Below are 27,397 nucleotides of genomic sequence, written 5' to 3'. Positions count from 1 at the left end.
CTTAGAAAGATTAGTTCTTAAAAAACTGGAGTTAAAAGCGAATAACGAATCTTTATGGTTTGGTAAAAATGTCGATTTCTTCAGAATAGAAAGATTAGCATCAGAGATACGAAAAATGTTTAAATATGAAATTGTAGGTTATTTAATTCCCAAGAACTTGGTTTAAAAAAAATTTTTCTACGACAAAAATTGAGTGAATCGTAAATTAGTATATTATTGAAAAACACTTATTTTTTCGATATAAAACTAACACTTTCGATAGCGAATAAATCGAAAACTATTAATTTTATCAAAAAAATGAATGAAACATTTTTTGCTTAAAATGAACGTTTTTGTCAACTTTTGCGGTCAAAATATAATAAAAAATTTCCACCCTCGAGATGGGGTGGCAACGACCCCCATGGTAAAAGCGCCTTTCGGCATCATATAGATTTTGATCCATGGACTATCCACTACTTATTCTCAAATTTTCAAGCAAATCGATCCATTCTGTAAAAATTGCGAGGTGAAAAGCTTCGGTTCCTGGACTATTATATAATAATAGACAATTTCAACTACCTATCCTCAAACTTTCATCCCTCTTTTATTTTTTTGGAGGTTTTCGTAAAGTTGTGTGTTCTTTGATCGGGCTAGTTTGAAATGTGGACATTTAGAAGAGGGTTAAGGATTTCATGGGTAGATCGGATCACGAATATCTGTAGAAGTGTTAAGGAGAATAGAGAGAGGGAAATGGAAAACACTATAAAAGAAAAGAAATTGCAATATCTCGGATATGTGATGAGAGGCGAAAGATACAACATCTTGAGACTCATAATTCAAGGAAAAATATAGGGTTGGAGAAGCTTAGGAAGGAGACAGATTTCCTGGTTGAAGAACCTGAGAGAATGGTTTGGTTGCAGCTCCAGGCAACTGTTCAGAACAGCTGCCTCGAAGGTCAGAATAGCCATGATGATTGCCAATCATCGTCGCGGAGATGGCATTTAAAGAAGAAGATATATTGTTTGGTGATTCTCTTAAGGGCATCGACGCAAAATGTCGCCTGTCAAAATGTTCAATGTTTTTTAAATGTATTCATTTTTTTCGAATCCTGAGAAAACTAATAAATATTTTTGAAAAATTTAAACGCAGATTGAAAGATTACATTATTACTGAGGGCCGAAAGTCCTTGAAAACTTCTATAATATTTATCTTAATAAGTTACAGGGGTGAAAATAAAAGCGAAAATTTAATGGTACTTTTAATTGCAAATATTTCATTCAAAAGAAACTTTTTATTTATTCTAAGGGACTTTCGGCCCTCGGTAATGATGTAATATTTCAGTCATCATCATTCTCTTTGCCTTATCCCTATGCGGGGTCGGCTTCCCTAACTGCGTTTCTCCACACAATTCTATCTTGGGTCATATCAATGTTAATCCCCTTTACCAACATATCCTGCCTTATCGTCTCCCCCTAGGTCTTCTTTGGTCTTCCTCTCCTACTCCTTCCAGGAATCTGCACTTCAGCTATTCTTCGTATTGGGTGATTAACGTCTCGCCGTTGAACATGACCAAACCATCTTAACATATATGCTCTCTCATTTTGGCATCAATTGGTGCCACACCTAGACTTCCCCTAATATACTCATTTCTAATTTTATCCTTCTTTGTCACTCCACTCATCCATCTAAACGTTCTCATTTCCGCCACATGCATTCGTTGTTCCTCTTTCTTTTTCACTGCCCAACATTCAGTTCCGTACATCATAGCCGGTCTTATGGCTGTTTTATAGAATTTGCCCTTCAGCTTCATTGGAATTTTTCTGTCACACAACACACCACTCGCTTCTTTCCACTTCATACATCCAGCCCTAATTCTACTGCATGCATCTCCATCTATTTCTCCATTACTCTGTAATACCGATCCTAGGTACTTAAAACTATTGCTTTTCATAATCATTTCACCATCCAAAGATACCATTTTATTTGTAATAGCTCCATCTTTAAATGAACATTCCAAATACTCTGTTTTTGTCCTACTAAGATTTAAACCTTTTTCCTCCAGAGCTTGTCTCCACTGTTCCAGTTTTTGTTCTAAGTCTCTTTCACTATTTCCTACTAACACGTAACACGACATCATCAGCATACATTGCACCATGGAATATTACCCTGTAGTTTCGCTGTTATTTGGTCCAAAACTAATGAGAATAAATACGGACTAAGCACAGAGCCTTGGTGCAATCCTACTTTCACATGAAATTTTTCAGTCTCTCCCACACCTGTTTTAACACTAGTCGTTACTCCCTCATACATATCCCTCACAATCTTTACATATTCACCAGGGACTCCTTTCTTATTGAGTGCCCACCACAGAATCTCTCGAGGAACTCATATCATATGCTTTCTCAAGATCAATGAATACCATATGAGCGTTTGTTTCTTTACTCCTGTATTTTTCCATCAACTGTCTTATAATGAAAATTGCATCTGTTGTTGATCTACGCTGCATAAAGCCAAATTGATTCTCGGATATTTCGGTCTCTTCACCATATTTTCATGGTGTGGCTAAGCAGTTTTATAGCCCTGTAGTTTGTACATTGTTGTATATCTCCCTTGTTTTTGTAAACAGGTACCAGTATACTGCTTCTCCATTCGTCCGGCATTTGTCCAACTTCCATAATTCTATTAAATAGACTTGCTAGCCACCTTGTTCCTTTCTCTTCCAATGCTCTCCACCCTTCCCCAGGAATATCATCTGGTCCTACCGCTTTTCCTTTCTTTATTTTTTGAAGCGCTTGAGCCACTTCCTCGGTGGTTATTTTGGTGACCATTGCTGCTACTGTCTCCGTTGACTCTACAGGCTGTCTGTCAAATTCTTCATTTAATAAGCTGTCAAAGTACTTTCTCCATCTCTTTTTGACATTCCTTTCATGAACTAGTATTTTATTATTTTCATCTCGGATACATCTAATCTGATTAAAATCTTTTGCTTCCTTTGCTCTCTGTTTGGCTATTTTATATATCTTCGTTTCGCCTTCCCTGGTATCAAGCTGATCGTATAGGTTTGAATACGCTTCTGCTTTGGCTTTTGCTACTGCTACTTTCGCTTCCTTTTTCGCCAACATATAGTTTTGAAGATCTGCGTCGGATCTTGTTTCTTGCCACGTTTTATATAATGTTCTCTTCTCTTTTATTTTTCCTTGTACTTCGTTTGACCACCACCAAGTCTCTTTATCCTCAAACTTTTTTCCTGACGTTTTCACAAGTATTTCAATAGCAGTCTCTCTAATACTAATGTCCATTTTTCTCCAAATTGTATTAGGGCTTCCTTTCATGTTCCAACATATTTTTTCTACTATTTTTCTCGTGAATAGACCTTGTTTCTCATCTTTCAGCAGCCACCACTTGATTTTTTGTGGTCCTCTCCGATATTTTTGTTTAGTTTCGCTTTTTTACTTCGATGTCCAGAACAAGCAGCTTATGTTGTTGGCTTACTGTCTCACTAATTATTACCTTGCAGTCCTTGCATTCACGTATGTCTTCTTTCCCTATCATGAAGTAGTCTATTTGGGATTGATGTTGTCCACTTTTGTAGGTAATAAGTTGAGTTTCTCTCTTTTTAAAGAATGTGTTAACAATCGCCATATCCAATGCTGTTGCTAATTCAAGCATGTCATCTCCAGCTTCATTTCTAGTTCCAAAGCCTAATCCCCCATGTATTGTTTCATATCCTGTCTTGGTTTGGCCCACATGTGCATTGAAATCACCTCCTATTATAACTTTCTCCTCTGCTGAAATATCACTCAGTACGTCTCCTAACTGATCATAGAAAGCTCTTCTTTCATTCTCACCCAGACCTGTTTGGGGAGCATACACACACAACATTCAATACCTCTTTATCAATTACAAATTTCACTGACATCATTCTATCACTTGTTCTTACAACTTCTACTACGTTATCTTTCATTTCACTATAAGCAATTTCACCAACTCCATTTCTAGTGTTCCTACTCCCTACATACCACAATTTGTATCCTTCACCTATAGAAATAATGTAATATTTCAGTATGCGTTTAAATTTTTCAAAAATACTTACAGTAGTCTCTCTATATAACGAACACAGTTATTATGAGGTTTCGCTTATAACGAGGTACACTAGATGTCCCATGAAATTCCTATTGAACTGTAGCACCTCTATAACGAGGCATATTGGTTATAACGAGGGAAAATAAAATCGTAGAATATGTATCTTTACCTGTTTTTAGCGCTGTAATGGCTATAAATAAATACCCCAACTGACTATGTCGACACATCTGTGTCGTTATCGAGGAGAGTGCTGTAATAAAATCCACCGCCTAATAAACCTCTTCCTGTTATGTTTATCTATCGGCCGATATTGAATATTGTAAGAAAATTTACAATTTATGATGGCGAAGCCTTCTTCTTCTTCTTCTTCTTCGTCTAGCCATTCACCTCCACATCTGAACATAAGCCTCTTCAAGTCTTCCTTTCCATTGTTTTTTGTTGTACGCTACTTGTAGCCAATTTTTCCCGGCAGTTCGTTTCAGATCATCTGTCCATCTCATAGGTGGTCTGCCTCTGGGTATTTTGTGTTCGTATGGTCTCCAGGTTAGAACTGTTCTGTGCCATTTGTTAAGATCGCTACCAGCTACATGTCCAGCGTATTCCCATTTCAATTTTAGTGATTTTTGTACCACATCGGTGACTTTGGTTTTCTGTCTTATCCATGTGTTTGTTTTCCTGTCCTTACGTGATATGCCAAGCATTGCTCTTTCCATCGAGTGTTGAGTGACTCTGAGTATGTTCATATTCTTTTTTGTGATTGTCCATGTTTGTGCCCATATGTTAATATCGGAATAATGCATGCATCAAAAACTTTAGATCTAAGATGTAGTTGGATTTGCTGATTTCTGAGTATATAGTTCAGCTTTCCGAATGCTGCCCATGCTAACTTTCTTCTTCTTTTTATTTCTTCCGTTTGAATTTCCCTATTTAGTATTATTTAATGTCCTAAGTATATATAGTCTTCAACTTTTTCTATAACTTTGTTGTTTATTATTGTCATCGTTTCTTCGGAGTGCATGACTTTTGTTTTGTTTAAATTCATTTTCAGTCCCATTTTAGAAGATTCTGTGTGTAGTTCTGAAATCAAGGTTTGCAGTTCTTGTAGGTCAGTAGCTATTAGGATTATGTCATCCGCAAATCGTAGATTACTGAGGTAGCGGCCATTGATGTTTATTCCCTTATATTTCCAATTTAGATTTTTAAAAACGTCCTCCAAAACTAAGGCAAACAGTTTGGGTGATAGAGTGTCTCCCTGTTTGACTCCCCTGTTTAATGGTACAGGGTTCGTGTATTCATTTTCATTTAGGTAGTATGTAGCTGTAGCTTGGTTACGGCGAAGCCGTAACCAAGCTACGGCGAAGCCTTATTGTTTAGGAAATTAGCATCTTGTATTGCTCCGAATAGCTTCACTATAGGAAGTTAATGTTTTATAAAACTATATATTCATATGTATGCACAATATTATTGTTGTCTGATATAACGGGGTAATTAGTCCGCCATTTCAGTTCTCGTTATAGAGGTAGTGTACTGTATTAGTTTTCTGAGGATTCGAAAAAATGAATACATTTAAAACACATTGAAAATTTTGACAGGCGACATTTTGCGCCTTTCCCCTTAAGGAACGCACTATTTTCCGAGACAACTTGTATATTGTTTGGTGATTCACTTAAGGAGAAATTTACCAACTATACTTACCAAGTAAAGGATTGAAGGGCTTATTCCCAGCTCGACTCAACGTGCTAGCGTAACTAGATACGGCGAAAGCAGCTATTTCTACCATCCTTTCGTACGGATCGTCGATACTCGCGGCTCTATCGAGCAGTTCTGAATACTCCAACTCTTCGCAGAGCCTCTGCAACACGTTGAGAGGCTCGTTTAACGCTACGGGCATGCTGATCTGTGACAGGTCTTTGCCGATGTTGCGGCTCAGAAGATTCCACAAAGATAGGCCTTCTGTCGGGGGGCGCGGTACGGGTAGGTTGGTACGGCGTCCTGTCAGGCCTTGAGATTCTGTAACAGAGATTAAAGTGGTATAAAAATGAGCACTAAAAGTTGTTTCTGATTGGTTCTGTGGTAGATGTGATTGAGGATATCAAGAAAATAAGATATATGTCTTGAAAAAAGTTGATATTCTATCTAATCAGGTATGATGTAGAGCTTTAATTACAAGGTTTACTACCTGTTCCTAAAATAGAAATAAATTTTATTTTAATTTTGAATGTTCTTCTGCTTTAAAACCAAAAAAATTGCCATTGTGAATATAATAATTAGTGCCCGCCAAAAATTTGTATACGTGTAACAGTCTGAGAGTGACCATTATAAAGCTCTTATTGTTTTTGCAAGCGGATAGGAGGCAGGTAAAAATCTGCTTGTCAAATTTTGTAAAATATAAGTAACACATACAAAAAATGCGAATTTTTCATACATGTTTAGAAGTGTGCTTATACGTGAAAATGTTGGAAAATATGTTCAATATAGCAAAAAAATCTTTGTATGAAGCAATATATTTTTCAAAATGACTTGGTCTATATTTTTTGTCCTAATCAGATCAGAGTTTTTTTTTTAATTTTTGGCGTACATTGTTGAACTGGCTTAAATACAATAAGCATAAAAATTAACGCACCACCTTAAAAATTATACATTTTTGACGTCTCGTATTTCCTAAACCTGTTATCCGATTTGAGTGATTTTTTAAGTGTAATAGCTTTATTCTTCAGGAATATCGATGTAATAATATTATTGCTAAAGAGATAAGTGTCATTGTATACTGGGTGTAACAATGATAGTGTGTTTTTTCGTAAAAGTTTGGAATATGGAATATTCTAGCGTATATCATCATCATCATAATCCAGCCCTTTGCGTCCACTGCTGGACATAGGCCTCCCTCATTTTTGTCTATTGTGCTCTATTTTGAGCACTTTGCATCCAATTTCTAGACATTTTCTTGAGATCGTCAGTCCAACGAGTAGGTGGTCTTCTTCTACTTCTTTTGTCTAATCTCGGCCTCCACTCAAGTAATCTCTTCTTCCATCTCCCATCACTGATTCGGGGGACGTGTCCGGCCCAGTTCCATTTCAGGGTGGCAATTCGGGAAATTACATTGGTAACTCCTGTTCTTCGTCTTAAGTCTTCATTTCTAACTCGGTCACGAAGCGATATACTCAGCATTGACCTTTCAATTTTCCTCAGGGCTATTTGCAGCATTTTAGAAGTTGTAGCTGTCAATGTCAAAGTTTCGACACCATAAGTCATCACAGGCAACACACATTGGTCAAATGTTTTACGTTTTAAAGAAATTGGTATACCGCTTTTAAAGATGTCTTTGAGTTTTCCATAGGCTGCCCATGCTAAGTTTATTCTTCTTCGTAGTTCGCATGTTTGGTTGTCTCTTGTAATCTTTATTTCGTGTCCAAGGTATACATATGTATTTTTCCACTAGCTCTACTTCGTTGTCTCCAATATTGATATTTCCGCTAGGTACTAGGTTTGTCATGAATTTTGTTTTGGAGATGTTTATTTTAAGACCTACACTGGCACACACTAACTGAAGTTCATGTAGCATTGTACATATCTCCTTAAGGTTTTCAGAGAATAAAACTATGTCGTCTGCGAATTTCAAGTTTGTTAATCTTCTACCGTCAATATTCAGGCCTCGCTCTTCCCAGTTAAGTTTTTTACAAGCATATTCTAGTACTGCGGTAAACAGTTTAGGCGATAAGGTATCACCCTGTCGGACTCCTCTGATTGGGATATGGTCCGTGTTTTTATGTAGTTTCACCGACATAGTTGCGTTCTTATATGTATTGTAAATTAAGCGTATATAAAATACTGAAATTAAAACTCAACTATAGCCTTAGGCTTTCTTAACATTTTGCTTTTTGATTCATTCGCTTATGTTAGATAATAAAAAAGTTAGGTACTTTAATAACTAGCAATGTTATTTATCAATACAGGGTATATCTAAATAAGTGCGACAAACTTTAATAGGTCATTCTGCATGAAAAAATAACGACCGTTTGCTTTAAAAACATATGTCCGAAAATGCTTTGTTTCCAAGATACGGGATGTTGAATTTATTCTTACAAACTGATGATTTATTTATTGCTCTAAAACTGGTTGAGATATGGAAATGAAATTTGGTAGGGTTTAAGGCTTAAGGGGTAGTTATTGTGCATTTTTTTGACATAGAATTAAGAATTTTATATTCACCATTGGCGTGCATACAGGTATAAACATTTTAGGTACATCCCGTATGCACGCCAATGGTGGATATAAAACTCTTGATTGTATGTCAAAAAATGCGCAATAACTACCCCTTAAAACGTACCAAATTTCATTTGCATATATCAACCAGTTTTAGAGCAATAAATAAGTCGTCAATTTGTAAGACAAAATTAAACATCCCGTATTTCGGAAACAAAGCATTTGCGGACATATGTTTATAAAACAAACGGTCATTATTTTTTCATGCAGAATTACCCCTTAAAGTTTGTCGCACTTATTTAGAAACACCCTGTATTGATGAATAACATTGCTAGTTGTTAAAGTACCTAACTTTTTTATTATCCCACATAATCGAATGAATCAAAAAGCAAAATATTAAGAAAACCTAAGGCTACCGTTGAGTTTTAATTTCAATATTTGAAATGCGCCAGAATATGCCACAGGGTGTTCCAAACTTTGAGGAAAAAACACACTATCATTGCTACACTCGGTATACAATGGACACTTACCTGTTTAGCAATAATATTATTACATCGATATTGTTGAAGAACAAAACTATAACATATCTACTAAAAAAGTCACTAAAATCGGACAACAGGTTTAGGAAATACGAGCCATCAAAAATGTCTCATTTTTAAGGTGGTGCGTTAGTGTACTAACTGTGTTTAATTTTGGTGTTTAGTGTACTTATAGTTATCTTTTTGTTAGAGGACAACTCCGACAAAAAATTTCAAACAGACCAACACGTTAGACCTGCGGCACACAAAACAAAAAAATTAAAGGCAAAAATTACAGGGGGTTAAGGCTTAATTTAGCCTGTAGCATCATTACAAAAAAAGAAGAATACTACAAATAGTCCCTGTAACTGTTAAAAACATTGTCGTATAAACTAAAAAAAAATTGACTTAAATTATTTTGATTAACAAATAAATGGCATATTCACAAGCGTGCTATTTTTTTATTTCGATTAAGCGTGCAATACATACTCGATCTGGGTAGTAGGTTATACAAAATTGACTATTTACCATAGCTGTCGCAGAAAAAACTTATGACTCTTAGCAAACTTAGCGCGCTTAGCATCTAAAAAATTAAAATAAATTTTGAAATATTTTGTAGCTACTACTATATTAAAGTTTTATTACAAAGAAATACAGTAAATAAACTGTGGTTATAAGCTAAAAATAAATAATGCTACGTAACGCACACTACCAACACTATTATATTATTTCAATTTTTATGGTTGGCATTCAACTACCATTGTGCCATATCACTCAATAAATCCAAAACCTGATATGTAGATGGCGCCACAAAGACCAATCCATAGAGGTGTATATTAACATAGAGGGAGCCTACCCTCCGCGCTTCCTGACGACAAGATCTTTTGGACTGGTTTGGTGCTATCTCTTTCTAGCACATTGTATCGAGAAACTAAGATGACAGTAAGTGAGAGTATAGACACGGAAGAGGAGAACCACTGTCGCAGCTTTACTATGCGTAAGAGTGAAACAGCACTGATCCAAATAAAAAAGATGGTGTCGTCACTTCGCTCTGATAATATATAAGTCTATGGACCAATCCATAATAATTGAGAAAAGGCCAACATGCAAACGCCACCTGTCAAAAGTTGAGCTCAATAGAATCATCAGTTTAAAAGTTTAGCGGTTTATGCGACGGTACTTTTGTAATTTTCAACAAAGTGCAAAATGTTAAAGCTAATCAGGGCTTTATAACTGTTATTCGAAATAGCTACGGCGACAACAATTTTTAAAGTCAGTGGTGTGCGGGCTATAAGGGCAGTAATAGATATACAAATAAGACTTAAACACTTTGGTCCTTTAAATTCGGCAGGTGTCCCACAATATGTCAAAAAACTGGATGAAATCAATTTCGTTGATCATCAATTGCAGTTTCAAGAGACAGAAGAGGAATTGAAGATACCAGAAAACAATACAGTGATGAGCGCTCTAAGAGCCCGTTCACATGACAGGCGCTTAACGTGCGTTTTGATAACGCGCGATTACAACTACATACATACATTTTACTTGAGACCGTTCACATGCCAACACGCGTCTTAATGACCTAAAACGCACGTTAGCATGTGAATGGTCTTCAATAAAATGTAAGCAATTATAATCGTGCATTATCAAAACGCGCGTTAAGCGCTTGTCATGAGAACGGGGTGTAATACCGGCAAAATAACGCAAAAGATGAAAAACATATTAAGTTGTGAGATAAAAAGTGGCGAAACTAGTAGATGTGGAAAATTTAGCGATAGAAACCTATAAATTTACATTATATTGATTGTTTCCCATCTTTAGACGTATCAGAGGAGCATGTCAACTAAAACTATCACTGTCGTAGTGGTAGTTGCCAAAGTTGTCCAATACGTCTAAACTCGAAAAACTTCGTGTTTCCATGCCACTAATTTCAGATGTTTTTAGGATTGTATAATTTCGTATGGCTATGTAAGGACAAGAAATGAAAAATCAAAAATATTCGATAGCAACACTGGATTAAAACAGGGTTGTGTCCTGAGCCCACTACTCTTTAACCTAGTACTAGATGACGTAATAAAGGAATGCAAACACCAATGGAGAAAATATAATACAGGATATTGGAAGTTGAGAATGATACAAATAACAGAAACATGAAAATAAACAAAGAAAACTCAAAAACAATGATAATTGGAAGACAAAAAGAAAAACATAAAATAGAAGTAGATGGCAAGCAACTTGAACAGGTAGACAGATATAAGTATTTGGGGGTAATCATAAGCCGGGGTGGAAAATTAGAAGATGAGATAAATGAAAGAATTGCAAAGACTGGTAAACTGTGGGTACAAGAATATCAAGAGTAACTTTTTAAATAAGAAAGAAATACCTAAGAATATAAAAACGGAAATAGTAAAAAATATTGTGAAACCCACTCTAATATATGCCTGTGAATCTTGGGCATTAACAAAAAGACAAAAGAATAGACAAATAAGCACAGAAATTAGATTTTTGAGAACAATAGAGGGAAAACAAGGAAAGATAAAATTATAAATCAAACGTTTAAAGAAAATCTGAAAATACAACCAGTTACAACAACAATCGAACAAGGACAACTTAGATGGCTCGGACATGTACTGAGAAGAGGAGAAGAAAAAATAGTAAGACAGATATATGAAGCGAAAGAAATGGGAAGAAAGAAGAGAGGAAGACCAAGAAAGACGTGGACAGAAGAAGTGAGGGAAGCGGCCAACAAAAGAGGAATAAAATGGGAGGAAACAAAAGCATTGGCCATGGATAGAAAGAAATGGGAGGAAATGTGGAAGAAAACGACGGAGAACCCAACTCCGTAATAACTCACACCGAAAGGTAGACGAGTTCTGGATTAAGTAAGTAAGTATAATTTCGTAGGGAGTTAACCTCTACGATCACCTGACCTATCATCAATTAACTTTTCTTCTGGCTCATAGCTTCTATAAAATCTATTTAAAATACATCGAAGAAATAAAAACATGATGAGACGAAAGAAAGCAGAAATTGTAGAATTTCTATTGGGAAATTATTAGCAGAAATATATTAATATGTCTTCCTGGCCCAGTTACAGAGATCATCGAAAAAAAAGGTTAAATCTATATAAAAATTACCAAATAAAGCATGAAGCAGCATAACATACCCAACACATACACCAGAAACACATATCTACAGTAACTGAGGATATTAATCTAGTTTAAGAATGTACTGTATTTTAGACAATAACATAATATATCTTAAAAGATCAACAAAATAAAACAAAGACTTTAGAATACTACTAAGTAAATTTTGGGTACTAAAGAATAATGTAATGAAACGAACATTACTATTTCTTTTTGGATCAGTTTCAATAAAATAAGGAACAAAAAACCGCGCTAAAAACGTTATTGATTCTCATACAGAAGTAAAAACTTCGTTTGTACAATGGTATAAAAAAGTTTATTAAAAACTATTAAAAGTCATCCAAAAGGATTCGCAAAACGTTTTCGATCTAGATTAGATCATCTTCAGTGCGTTCTGCTTAGTACATGAAACTAGCAACCTTATGAAATTGGTAACATCGAGAAATATGGTTTACATGATAACTACATAATATTTATAGCGACTCCAAGTCGATGTTAAAAGATTAGATGTGTTAGGAGTGCTCAAAGGGCAACATGGTTCCCTGCTCGATAAAAACTTGTGGTTCTTGCCAATTCAATGGACACAGACCAACAAAGGTGGAGGAGATCTCCTTCACCTCTTCACCTCTGATGATCTGATCTAGATCGAAAACGGTTTGCGAATCCTCTTGGATGACTTTTAATAGTTTTTAATAAACTTTTTTATACCATTGTACAAACGAAGTTTTTACTTCTGTATGATTTTTTAATTATGATATACAGCCAGCTACTGGGTATTTTCCCATTGATTTTGATTTTATTGATTGTGTTAAAGAAAAAAAGACACTTACCTCTAACATCAATACAGTTCTCGGTATCTAACTCTACACCCAGCTCAGATTCTTCGGAACTAATACTTCCCTCTCCTTCGCTGCTCAGAGATCCGCCTTCCGAGCTGGTCTCCGATCTGGTTCTCACCTCGGACTCCTCCTCGCCATGAGGATACTTGGACGGCTTGTGGTCCGGAGGTAGCTCTTCGGCGTCAAAGAACTCCGTCGCGCTTACGCAGGAGGAGCTGTAGCTCAACGAGGCCGTGTAGTTACGGTGGTTCTGTTGCTGAGGGAAGGGTGGGGGAGTTAGTCAAGCAAGCACAATGTAAATGGTGATATTCACGAATGATAACTAGCAGTAAAAAAACCAAAATTCGAAAACAAGGAACTGTGACAACAATAAAATGACACATCTTCCACCTTATTTATTTGAGTTTAAAGAGTTTTTATTACCGTTACCGACTACGAAACTAGACACAATTTATTACATAGGATACGCCTAAGATGCACGTTGGTTTTCGGAGTTAGCCCAATAAATGACCGTTTTGGAGTGTAATTTCCAGGGGCAACTCCGAATTGCATGAAAATTTGGATTTAGGTTCTACTTACCCTCCACTTCAAAGTTGAATTTGTGCCGTTGGTTGCTTTTACTTGGGGGGTGACATTTACCCCTCCTCGGGGGGTGAAAAACGCGTGTTTAAAATAAGGCCGGAAATGGATAAATTGACTTATTTTAAGCACCTTTTGTTCTATAAAGTTTTTTACGTAAATCAATACTTTTCGAGTTATTCGCGATTTAAAATGTTGATTTTTCGACAAAAAAACTACGTTTTCAGACAGTTTTTCCCAAATAACTCAAAAAATAAATATTTTATTGAAAAAAATATTTGACAAAAGTGTAGACTGTAAAAAAACAAAAAAATGGTGTACCAATAAAGTCTACAAATTGAGTAAAAGCAAAGTTGTAGCTCATGAAAAATACGTTCTTATTCATTTAATTTCAAATCGAATAATTCAACGCGAAATCACCGAAGAAAGAAGCGTTTTTCGGGAAAACCGTATTAACATTTTTAAAGTATCGAAAAAAAGCTTAGCGAGTTACAGTGAAAAAAAAAGTTGGCCCCTTTTTTTTGGTAAAAAAAATCGTGGAAACCTCCCTCTATTTAGCACCCTACATGAAATTAATCGTTTGGCTTTACGATCTATTTTAACTGTATGTGTATTGTTTATATGATCTGTAAGTTTGATTGGTTTGAAGTGCTTATTTTTGAAAACATTTGGTGTTATAGTAAAAAAAAAATTTTCTAAAAATTTTTGGAAAAATTTCATTTTTGCAAAATAACTTAAAAAGTATTAGTGGTAAGAAAAATCTTAAAGAGTAAAAAAAATGTAGGTTTTGCTATTATAAATATGCTAGTTTCATTTTGTTTCTCCGTAAGACAAAAATTGGTTAAGATATGGCTGTTAAAAATTTGCATACACTCGTGATTAGTGACCCATTCAAGCTTTCTCAATTATAACCCTTTCAAAAATAAACACTTTAAACCAGTAAGACTGACAAATCATATAAAAAATAGATAGGTAAGTAAATTGTTTGTAAAGCGGTAGCGATTAATTTCATTTGGGGAGCTAAACGCGGCGAGATTTTCATGATCTTTTACAAAAAAAAAAGAGGGCCAACTTTATTTTGAGCGTAACTCGCTTATTTTTAATGCTAAAACTTTTGTTAACAACTAAAACAAAGCTTTTTATAAACCCTTTAAAAAAGTTTAAATGGATTTTTAAGTTAAGGGCATGAGAAAGTTTATTATGTAAAATTATAATTGAAGGCAAAGGCATTTAACAAGTAATACAATTCAAATAACTGGAAGCGAACCCTCTAGCAAACATAATCCAGTATATACAACACAAGAGGCAAAAAAGCTGCACCAATATCGGTATGCCCAAGTTAGATATGGAGAAGACATTTATTAATTAATATTGATAAAATTTACAAAAAGATCAATGGCACAGAATCAGTTAAAAGATCAGAGAAACACCTAGTAAGAAATACCATGCTTGAAAATATCATCCAGTACAAATATAATATTATTTTTGCAATAAGGAAGGTCATTCTATAGAACTTGTAGATTAAGCGAAATACAAAAGAAGACAATGATTTTCCGTTCTTGATACCGTGGAGATCAAATTGAATGGTGTTGACCCAGATTTCACCTTCTGATATAAGTATAATCATACAAAAAAAAAAAGGAATAAAGCTAGATTTGGTAGTAGATTTATGTGGAATTGCAGTCCAAAGATACACTAAATTCCAGTTGGTCATTAGCAGAACCTTCTTAAAACTGGAGAGATGGCTGACAATCATTGAAGCATTGGGCAGATCAAATAAATTCAAAAGAAAATAAAAATGTCCTTACTATATTACATAGAAAAGGAAAAACACATATAATTAACATTCAGATTCGAATTATACAATGTGTCAAATTATTGATGAAACATTCCTGTATACACTGCTGTCCTGAGCATTTCGTATCTACTCTCAAAGTAAAAAAATCACAAAAGTTTACATATAAACCCACAGATACTTACGGTTTCTAGAAGATTTTCTACACAGGAAAGATCAGTCAGGTCGGAGGCCTCGTGTATTCTGGTTAGCCTACTTCTAAGGTCCGTATTCTGTTGTAGCACCTGGTTCAGACTGTTTTTCAAAGTAACTATATTCTGATTTGTAACGCTTGGTGGTACTTGCAGTTCTGAGTCCAACGCTGACTTTATTCGCTCTCTTTCCGTACTTAGGCCAAAGGTTAACGTTTTCAAACTAGCTATCACTGCAATGAATACATGTATTATAATTTTATATATAATAGTTGAATTAAATATCAGTCTAAAACGCAGAACTTTATGTAGCCCACAAATAATATACGAACTGATCGATCACCCGCCCTGTTCGCCAGATTTAGCACCGTGTAAACATTCTGTTCTTCAAGTTAAAAAATGGCTTGGAGGTAACAGTCTTGCTTTCTCTGTTAATCTTAACAAATATGGTAAATTAAATATTTTTTAATCAATTTTATATTAAGATAAGAACAGCCCTATATCTGAGTGAGCTAGCCAAAGCCGTTAAACAAGCGAACCCAGCGTTCTCTTGTTACAAAATTGGCGCCCAACGTGGAGTCCCACGAGATTTTTTTTATTTTTAGATGAACAATAAAAAAAAACAGAAAATTAACAAACAAACAAAATGTAAAGAAATTATGGGAAAACTGTATCCACCATTAAGTAAATAAAATAGTTGCTTTTGAATACCTCGTCTCAAGTATTCAATATTTAAAACTATTTCTAGATTTGTAGATTATAATATTACAGTTAACACTTGAATAAAAAGTTTTAATAAACAATTATTGATTCTTACCTTGCTTGGAAAGAGTAATAAAATCTTCCCTCATTTGATTTTCAGCCGACAGAGAGATGACATCTACGTTGCTCAAACTGTCGGGTGTAGGAGCTGTCACAACAGTATTAGCAGGAATTGGCAAGGTGGTTAGGTTACTATTAGTAGGGGCTGATGACGATAATGCAGAAAATGAATTGGCCTAAAAACAAAATGGTAATTTACTATTTTATTTGGCAAATAAGCCAAAATTAAATTTGAAATTAAATGTATTTGACGTTTGGATTTCCACTTTAGAAATCGTTAAAAATAAATGGGTTTTAGGCTTCTTTTTAGAGATATTGAAGTGGACCAAAGTAATCGATCTTATACTGTAAATAACTCGATTAAAAGTTAACAATTTTTAATTAGAAAGTTGTACAGTCGAACCCGCTTATTGGAATAGTCTTCGTGCCAAGCAAAAATATTCCTATAACCGGGATATTCTAATAAGCGATCAGTGGTGGCTAGTAGAAATAAGTGTACCGAATATACGTCATAATAGTACAACACACTTTGTACATGTACATAGGTACTTACTATGTATGTACTAGTACATGTACATAGTATGTATGTAGGTACATGTACATACATACGTTATCTACATAATATGTACAGATAATATAGTTTGGTGTTTTAATAAAATAAGCAATAGTTATACTAGGTACTGTATTATTGACATAAAAAGAATAAAACCAATGTATATGGTATATTACTTATTTTATTAAAACACCAAACTACATTGTCTGTGCATGCATACACAAATAAGTATGAAATGTATGCAATAATATGTAGATATAGGTATACATATTTTCTTATTAACATACATACTTACTAACGGACACTTTTTTTCTGGAAAATAATCGGTAATCTGAGACTAATTTTTTTTGTTACATAAAATATTAGTCACTTGTTGCTCTAAAATATAATAATTAAAAAATTGACATTGGTTTTACCCTCCAGAAAACTTCTTATAATACATATATTATAAAGCGGTTATTATATACAAGCGGTTATTACTTCTAAATTAACTGTTTCTAAAAATCTAAACAGACAACGACGTGGGTGTGGATAAGCAATAAGAATATTTACACAGATGAAGAAGAAGGTACCTACTTGATGATCGGTAAATGTTTGGCGGAGGTTAGAATTGGTGCCCATAATAAAGTAAGTAATAAAGTGTTTATTATCGACAGTGTTTATTATCGACAGTGTTTATTATCGACAGGTCCTATAAACCAGAAATCATTTAAATTTGTAGGCAATTGTATATAAAAAGTTTTTGGTTACTTGAAGAATATTCTAATAAGCGGTACCATTTTACAAAAACGTATTCCTATAAGCGGTTAAATTTATTAAGGAGTAAATGGAAACGTTTGGGGACCTAAAAATTATATTCCTGAAACCGGGGATATTCCTATAAACGGTACTCTAATAAGCGGCTTCGACTTTTAAAATAACGAAAAAAAATTATAAAGGCGAAAATATGATGAGGGTTTTTTGCCCTGGACGATTGTTTTACTTGACATTCTCAATTCTGGTAGGTACTATATATGGTACTTTTACAAGCAATAAACAATAAATTTTTATCGTGAGTACCTACCTCTCTCTACTTTGTTAACATAGTAAAGTTATTTTCTATTAAAATTCAGGGTTTGTGGGACATTTTCAAGAGACATTATTGCTAACTTTGAACAATCTGAAAAGTCAAAACTTACCGATAATGGAGATATATTGTCCAAGTTATCGGTACCAATAATACTTTTTCCACCGCTTAACTGTATGGTTAAATCTACACTGCCTCCTTTAGATGAAGACGATTTCTTCTTTTTTAGACCGAACTTTCTCCTATCTTTCTTAACATTAGGCGAAATGGCTTCAGCTGTACTCTGAAAAAAATGTTTAAAGTGGATCATCCTACACACAAATTATTATATTATCATACAGAAATTACAAAAATTAAAACTCGAAACTTCGGTCGGCAATGCTGCAAAACCGATTTTAACATATAATGGTGCCTTTTGTTGAACAAGAACTTGCTACAAATACAGATAAAGATAGTGTAGTTGACAAATTTTTAAAAAATCGTACCATTCCAGCGACGAATGGTATTGTAATGTGTTGTTAAAATGGATTTTTAATGTCAATCTGTAAAATTTAAATCAATTTTAATGTATTTTTTATTATGTGACCACCCATATCTTTCTTATGATCACGCAATAATTTTATATAAAAACATACGTAACTCAAAATTTTACACAAATATTTTGAATTTAAAAAATTATTTAAAAAAATTGAAAACTTAAAAATTGTTTTTCATATATGAAAATATCACTGTTGAAATTAAAAAAAAAGTATATGGGAAGAGGGGGTAGGGAGCAATTTTCAGCGTTGGAACCAGACTAAAAAAACTGGCTTTTTTTAGTCTGGTTTTGAAAAATAAATTTATTTCTTTTGTTGTCTAAATTTTGATGAATTGTGTGCGTAATCCACTCTATTTTTTAATTCGTTAATTATAATTTTACGTCTCTTAGTACTTGATAAGATATTTTTAATTAAATAATTATTTCATTAACTAAATATTACTAAAACATACATATCACAATATCTATAATAACACGCACTAATTAGTGACGATAAAAATTAATTTTTTTTAGAAAATAGATAATTGCGAAAATGAATATATGTTTTTAATTAAAATACAATATCAAGTTTATGGATTAAGCAAAAAGTAACTACAAACATAACTTAAAAACTGATATAGATAATCCAAACAGATAAACCTTCGTTATTTATGACGATGAAATTAAATATTTGCTTTATCATAGCAATAAAAGACTTCAATATTGTAGAAATATACTTTGCAATATATATCACAAACAATATAAAGAACTCTTTAAGACGGGAAAAGTTTATTCGTTTAATGGCATAGGCGCAAAATGCCGCCTGTCAAAATGTTCAATGTGTTTTAAATGTATTAATTTTTTTTTCGAATAGTGAGAAAACTAATAAGTAATTGATGGATTCGACCGTTACTTGATGGAAGTTCATTTTATCTAACAATAAAACACTGAAAACGTTTGTTTTCTATACTTCCACAAAATTTATTACAACTATGTGACTACAGCTGTTTCGGCAGAGTGCCTTTCTCAAGTGATTTAGTTTACTATGTGTTTGCCTCTTTGACTGAAGAGGTTGAGGAGTGGGGAGCTGTTTGTCTCGGGTGGGCCATTCAGAATTATATCTGTATTTTTTAATTTATTAATTTCCATAGATTCTAATAAAGATAGCTTAAGGCCTTTATTTTGATTATGCAGAATTTGAAATTCTTCATTAAAAGAATTATTATGATCTAGAGAAGGCAGTGGCTGCTCGTGATTTTTACAATAGGGGAGGCTATACCTAACTCTAAAATATCTAGACAAATTTGCACTAGCAAAAAAATGCACCAAAAAATGTAATGTAAGGCCCCATTTTTTGACCATTTTTTATTTACATTTCATAGTATCATTACATTTTAAAAATAATAAGTCTAATTGTAAAAGTTTAATACCAAAGTTTGTGTCGTTTATTTGTTAACAATTCCAACTTTGTAAGTAGATATGCATATCAAAATAAATACAGATTTGAAGTTTTGCAGTCCATACAGGTTGAAGGTTTACATTTTTTAAGATACTCAACTGAATTTTTTTTAATTCTAAACGCGGCCTACTGCGAATCCAAAAACATGATAAATTACCGATATTTTGATTTGCGTTACAAATATCGGAAAAAGTTATTTGAACAAATTGTTCCAAATATTATACTAACCCCAAATACCAAATTTCATAATAAAATTCGCACTTTTAGTTTTTTCATTATTTTTAGTCAGGACCCTAAAATTCGTTGTCCCGAGATGCATGCAATGGCAACGGAGCCAAGAAGCTAGTTAGCCTCCGTTGGTAAATCTCCGGGCAGCGTGTGATGGCACCGTAGATGCTACTGTTAGGAGACCGGGTCTCCTTGAACGCCTGCTTCGCTGCGCGGAGCATTAGCAACGGAGGAGGCCGGCTTCTCGGCTCCGTTCATGCATCTCGGGATAACCCAGGGTCCTGCCTACAATAATAATAAAGCAACTAAGACGCAATCATGCGTTCTAATGCTAATGCTCCGTGCGTATGGATATTTAGTGATGATATGGAATTTACACGTTGTATAATAGTGAGAGTGCTTGTTGTTTTTTGCGATTCAAGATAAACAAAACAGTGTAACGTGTGTAAAAAATTTATGGGGAGGCTAAGCCTCCCTTGCCTCCTCTGACGAGCCGCCACTGAGAGAAGGTGAAGTGCGATGTAGAAGTGTCTGTTTTTCTATTGTTGAAACCCCTTTTGTGTTCTGCTATCCGTTTGTCAAAGGTTCTGCCAGTTTGACCGATGTAAGTTTTCGGACAGTCACCACAAGTTAGTTTCTAGACACCACTCTGTAGTTGTTTTCTCTTTCGGCTCTTATTGTTCTTAATATATTTGCTTAAGTTGTTGTTAGTATCTGGCTATTTTTGTTGTTATCTTGCCAGTATATGTGAGAGCAGATGGTACTGGGTTCTTTCTGTGGTGGTGGATAGACTAATTTCAGGGCTTTCTTATGGCTTTTTAAATCAAAAACTCCATAAGAAAGCCCTGAAATTAGTCTATCCACCACCACAGAAAGAATCCTGTACCTTCTGCTCTATCACATATAGGTACTGGCAAGAAAACAACAAAAATAGCCAGATACATAAAAAAGAAAGGAATAACACCAGCTTTCAGAACTAACAACAACTTAAGCAAATATATTAAGAACAATAAGAGCCAAAAGAGAAAACAACTACAGAGTGGTGTCTACAAACTAACTTGTGGTGACTGTCCGAAAACTTACATCGGTCAAACTGGCAGAACCTTTGACAAACGGATAGCAGAACACAAAAGGGCTTTCAAAAATAGAAAAACAGACACTTCTACATTGGCACTTCACCTTCTAGATCATAATCATTATTTTAATGAAAATAAAGGCTCATAATCATCATAAGGATCATAATCATCATTTATTCAAAATAAAGGCCTTAAGCTATCTTTATTAGAATCTATGGAAATTAATAAAGAAAAAAATACAGATATAATTCTGAATGACCAACTCGAGACACACAGCTCCCCACTCCTCAACCTCTTCAGTTTAAGACTTTAAAAAGGCAAACACATAGTAAACTAAATCACTTGGGAAAGGCACTCTGCCGAAACACTGTAGTCACAAAGTTATAATAAATTTTGTGGAAGTATAGAAAACAAACGTTTTCAGTGTTTTATTGTTAGATAAATTGAACTTCCATCAAGTAACGGTCGAATGCATCAATTATATTATTATCTTACGAAGAGTTTACTCTGAGACTACCAATTTTTAATCTCGTTAACTCTTCACTCACAAGAGGCACAAGAATATACACAAGGTAACCACGACCTCCATTGGAAGACCTTCTTCTTCTTAACGTGCCCTATCAGGTCTCCTTGACGTTGGCGATTAACATGGCGAAACTGTCTCTGTCTCGAGTTATTCTAAATAGTTACTCTGCTTTCTTTATACCTGTCCACTCCCTGATATTCTTCAACCAAAAGGCCTGTTTTCTACCAATTCCTCTGCGTCCTTCGATTTTACCCATCATAATAAGTTGAAGAATATTATATCGGTCTCCCCTTACTACGTGTCCAAAATAGACCATCTTTCTACATTTGATATTATCAAGCAGCTCACGAGTAGCATTTGCTCTCTTACGGACTGCCACATTTGTCAGCATAGCTGTCCATCGTGTTTTTAATGTAGCTTTTTAATGCAGCTATTTTTTTTAAATTTTAATAACTAATAATTTTAATAATTTTAATAACTAACTTTTTTTAATTTAACTTTTTAACTTTTTTAATGCAGCCACATTTCAAAGGCCTCCAAACGGAAGACCAACGAGTCAAATTGATCACATCTTAATATATTCAAGATACGGAATAAACGTAATGAACTACAAACGTTAAAGAGGCGCATACATACTCAGATCATTGCCTAGTGATCTCAAATTGAGGGAGTTCAATTTTCACATGTCAAAAATATTATCATATTTTTTACTGTGTTTAATCTCTTATTAAAACCCTTAATTTTAAATAAATCTCAAGCCAGCCCTGTTTAATAGTACCATTTCATCCCTCCTATTTCTTACTCTCTCTCCTCACCCTTACAGACAGACAATATTTGGACAATTTGGGATTGAGATTTTCCTCTCTTCTCGTACACCCGCCAAAGGGTGAACCTCTCTCTCTCTCTCATCAGCCTTTCGACGGTCAACAAGTACCACTCACACGTGAGGGTGCAATCTCTTCGCCACGATCTTTCTACGTATCAAGTCGGTACCGCTCATCTCTTGACGGTCGAGCCTTTCTTTCAGGCTGAAACGAACAATAGCAATACGTGCACGAACAGTAATTCCGGAGTGACACCATACACGATTTCGCAACAGTCAAAACGCGAGGCACGAGTTATAGTACAACGACCGCTACCATCCAGTATATTCTACCACGTGGAATCAACACGAGGCTACGCCGCGTCGCAGCGTTGAACATTCTGGACCTAATTGCGACGTATTGGACAGCAAGATCAGCAATTATAAAATTATAAAACACCATGTAAAAATCAATATTTTTCAGTCTGATTAAAATCTCTAAATAAAAGTCTAATTTAAATGTTAAAGTAAAGTCTGATTTTAAATTATTGAGTTGTAACTAAAATCCTTGTTTGTCGAAATAAAAGTTTAATTGTGAAGTTCAGTTTTTTAAAAAAGTGTTTTTCCAAAGAACATTCATAATTGGCGCAGAGTCAGTACGGAAGTGGAAGAGTCTTTACAGATCCTCGTCACTTTTAAGTGTTTGTCCACTGTTCCAAGAACCAGCCCCAGGGAAACCGTTGCAGAGTTCACCCAAGGGAATTAGCAGTTAGAAATAGAAGTTAGGAGCCTTCAGGAGCAAAGGAATGCACATCGGCATCGTCTTTATCCTGTAATCGATCTTTATTATTACTTAGAATTAAGAAGATTAAATTTTGAGATATTATTAAATCAGACTCCTCTGAGTCCTTAGATTGAATCAGAGCTAGATTAAGAAGATAAAAACAAAGATTTGAATAAATTAATAGAAAGATTAAAATAATTTAGAAATATCTCCTCTAAGTCCTTAGATTGACTTTAGAGCCAGATTTAGAAACTTATAAAGAAAAATAACGAAGTTACTGTAAAAACATCAAAAGCTACAGTACATAAGAAGAACATAAAACATCAACCTAAATCAAAAACTAATTCGGAACCTTCCCCACAAGATCAGCCAGACGATAGGAAAGAAATTAAAGATAAAGAAACTGAAAAACAAACCAGAAATAATTCCCCTCAACCTGGGACAAGCAAGGATTTAGATTACTAACAGACAACAAACAAAAATGATAAAGAAAAAAAAATAAATTTAACTTTTCAAAATATCCAGAGTTATTAAATTCAAGAGCAAACGTTCCAGATAAATCGCGAATACTAAAAATTAGGACTACAGAAATTCAAACCATTCAGGATAGACCACATCCCTTTAGAAAAATTCCATAAACTCTCCGAAGGAAGAAGAACATCCAGAAAAAATAACCCAAAATTATGGAACCATAGCCATAGCCATTTTTTGGTTAACTCCTGTATAGATTTTTATTAAAATTATTTGCCTTGTATATGTTACAGATACAAAAAACAAATTCTAGCAACGAAATTCCAAGAGATGCCAATCCAAAAGTTTTGTTCATCCCTTACAAAACTTCTTCAGGGGATGGAGTAGTTATAGTACAACGACCGCTACCATCCAGTATATTCTACCACGTGGAATCAACACGAGGCTACGCCGCGTCGCAGCGTTGAACATTCTGGACCTAATTGCGACGTATTGGACAGCAAGATCAGCAATTATAAAATTATAAAACACCATGTAAAAATCAATATTTTTCAGTCTGATTAAAATCTCTAAATAAAAGTCTAATTTAAATGTTAAAGTAAAGTCTGATTTTAAATTATTGAGTTGTAACTAAAATCCTTGTTTGTCGAAATAAAAGTTTAATTGTGAAGTTCAGTTTTTTTAAAAAGTGTTTTTCCAAAGAACATTCATAATTCAGTCATCTCGTATGTGACCGGCTTCAGTGTTGTTCCGGACAAGATTTCACAACTTGGTAAGACTTTATGATACATATGAATATTGTCTGTATAAAACCTTTATACTCCCACTTGAACCAGTACACTAGCAATCCCTAACTACAGTCCACACCCTCTGAAAGTATATTCATACTCTCACATATGTACATATTTCATACAGAGGGATAGAATTTCAAACGTCAGGACAGAAAATAAAATGGATAGAAAGAAATGAAATGTGCAAAAGCTGAGAGATACAACAGTTGCAGACGGGAACCCGGAAAACATCACAAACAGGCTAAGGGATCAAAATTTAAATGAAGAAGGTCAGAAAGATATAGACTCCTAGTGGACCAGAATAAAGGAAAATATTGTAGCAGTAGCAAAAGATGAAATAGGAACAGAAACTTGCGTTGCAGAAAAATGCTTACCCAACTAGAACAACTATAGTGAATTACCAAACACAGACAAGAGAAGAAAAGAAAATGTTACTGGATCAATTGATCAAGATTAATATAAAATCAATTGTCGCCGAGATGTAGAAGAAAGCTGTAAGAATGCGATTTATGTCATCATCATCATCATCAACCCGTACTCGTCCACTGCTGGACATAGGTCTCTGTTTTGTGCGGCTTGCATCCAGTTGCCGACAATACGCTTCAGATCGTCAGCCCATCTGGTTGGTGGTCGTCCTCTGCTCCGTAGTGCTTCTTCTCGTGGTCTCCACTCGACAATACGTTTGTCCATCGGTTGTCTGACAATCTGGCGACGTATCCTGCTCAATTCCACTTGAGCGACGCGATTCTTTCGACGGCGTCCGTTTTTTTTGTTCTACGACGTATTTCTTCGTTTGGGATTCGGTCCCTCAGGGAGACACCCAACAGCTGGCGCTCCATAGCCCTCTGAGTTATGCGAATCTTGTTCAGTACCTTTTTTGTGAGTGTTAATGTTTCCGCTCCATAAGTGAGTACAGGCAATACACACTGGTCAAAGATTTTCCTTTTCAGGCATATGGGTAAGTCTGATTTAAATACATCAGTCAGTCAGTAGCCATGGCAGGAGAAGCACGTTCAAATAACACTGCCGATATCAGTAGTAATATAGTTTGCAGAAAATGTAAATCTAAAGTTGTTTCACCGGTAAAGTGTATAATATGTGATAGCTGTTATCATCCCAGTTGTGCCAAAAAACTGGAGTTACAAATTTTTGACAAAGTTTTTACTAAATGTTGTGAAAAAACCGAAGATAAAGCAAACGGCGACTGTGATGACAAATTTTTCGATGCCATCGAAAACTTAGCTGCGTCGACAGAAAATAAGGTAGATATACACATCTTTAAATATATTATCAAACAAAAAGATCTCTTAATATCAGAACTAAAGGAAAAAATATTTCTATTAAATACCCAAATTGACTCATTAAAACAATTAGAAACAAAACAAGTTCCGGAAAAAACTGACTATTCTTTATTTAAAAAATCTAAACACAAAGCTGATAACAATAAACAAGTCTTCAATTCACCAGAGTCAACAATAGGCCAGGAGAAATATAAGGAAAACAATTCAATTAGCGCTAAAGATGTCAGCGAAGCCATAAACCGAGCGCAAAATATAATACCTGCATCTAGTCGAACCAAAAAGACTGGAGATGCCAACATGCAAATAAGCAGTAACATTCCTACGGATTGGCAGAAAGTGACTTTCAAAAAAAGAACACCCAAAAAAACTTATTAGTGGGTAACTATTCTGGAAATTCTAATGTAGAAGGAGTGGATCAAACAGTTGCTTTACACGTATTTAATCTAAAACCGCAAACATCTGCAGAAGACCTTCAATCATTTTTATCAAAAAACCTGCCAGAAGCCAGCTGCTCAACTCTTCCATCTCGTCGTCCTGATATATATTCTTCTTTCAAAGTGGAAATCTCGAAAGCAAACTACAATAAGGCGTTGGATGCCTCGATTTGGCCAAACTAAGCCTGTATACGAAATTTTTTTCAATTGAGGAAAAAGAAAGAGCAAATCGAGTAGAAGTATCTATCGACAATGAAACAAAACATACGGCAATTTTTAAAATTATACAGTTAAATACAGCGTCTATTAGAAACAAACTTGAAAGGTTGGAAATTCTGCTTGACCAAGAAAATCCCATTGTCGTCAGTATTGCGGAGCACTGGTGTAAGCAGGATGAAATATCTCTAATGGTAATTCCGGGTTACGATCTTGTAACCAGTTATTGTCGACCTATCCATGAGCATGGCGGATCAGTTCTGTATGTGAAATGTGGGTATGAATATCAGATCATCAATGTGTACCAGTTCGCTGTGGAGATGCATTATGAGTGCAGTGCGGTAAAAATAATGTTTTGTGAAAGAAAAGTTGCAGTCATCAGTATCTACAGGCCTCCCAGTGGAGACTTTTATTTGTTTTTGAAGCAGTTTTCCTATACGATTGAACTCTGTAATAGGTATGTTGACGATATTTTTATTTGTGGTGACTTAAACATTGATTATTTAGAAAATAGTTTATTTAAAATTCTTTTTAACGATGTTCTAATGAGCTACAATCTTAGCATAACCTCTATGGTTCCCACAAGGGTAGCGACAAATTGTTTGAACCAAACTTCTATCAGTAAGATTGACTATATTATAACCAATACAGCTAATATACTTCAATGCAATTCTAATGTTTTTGAAGCGCATTTAAGTGACCATAGAACAATCAGTTTGGAATTTGTAGTAGACATTAATAGTAGCTGTACTAAATCCAATGACCAGCCTAATTATAAATATTTTAGAGACTTGTCTGACAACAACCTTAAACAAATTTCTTCTGTGCTATCTGTAACTGACTTTGACGATATTTATTTAACCGATAATGTTGATAAATCCTTTGAAAATTTTATAAGTATGTAGTTTAATATATGTATTAGATTATTGCTGTCCAGTAAAACGGTATAATATCAGTAAGCAGACTTGCAATAAAAAATGGATTACTCCGGAAGTTAAGCAGTCTAGTGTTCATTTAA

General features: G+C 34.6%; 1 protein-coding gene across 1 annotated transcript in view; it reads right to left on the bottom strand.

Annotated features, from left to right (window-relative positions):
- Window positions 1-27,397, bottom strand: part of LOC114331548 (oxysterol-binding protein-related protein 3-like) — a 202,442-nt gene that overhangs the window by 28,221 nt on the left and 146,824 nt on the right. Inside the window, exons 5-9 of the mRNA XM_028281150.2 lie at window positions 17,887-18,057; window positions 16,151-16,331; window positions 15,328-15,566; window positions 12,760-13,024; window positions 5,758-6,072 (exon numbers count right to left, since the gene is read on the bottom strand). Coding sequence (XP_028136951.2) covers window positions 5,758-6,072; window positions 12,760-13,024; window positions 15,328-15,566; window positions 16,151-16,331; window positions 17,887-18,057 — 1,171 coding nt within the window. The remainder of the gene's footprint in view (window positions 1-5,757; window positions 6,073-12,759; window positions 13,025-15,327; window positions 15,567-16,150; window positions 16,332-17,886; window positions 18,058-27,397) is intronic.

This window comes from Diabrotica virgifera, chromosome 6, assembly GCF_917563875.1.
Source record: "Diabrotica virgifera virgifera chromosome 6, PGI_DIABVI_V3a".
NCBI lineage: Eukaryota > Metazoa > Arthropoda > Insecta > Coleoptera > Chrysomelidae > Diabrotica > Diabrotica virgifera.
This window is presented reverse-complemented; position numbering and strand designations above follow the sequence as displayed.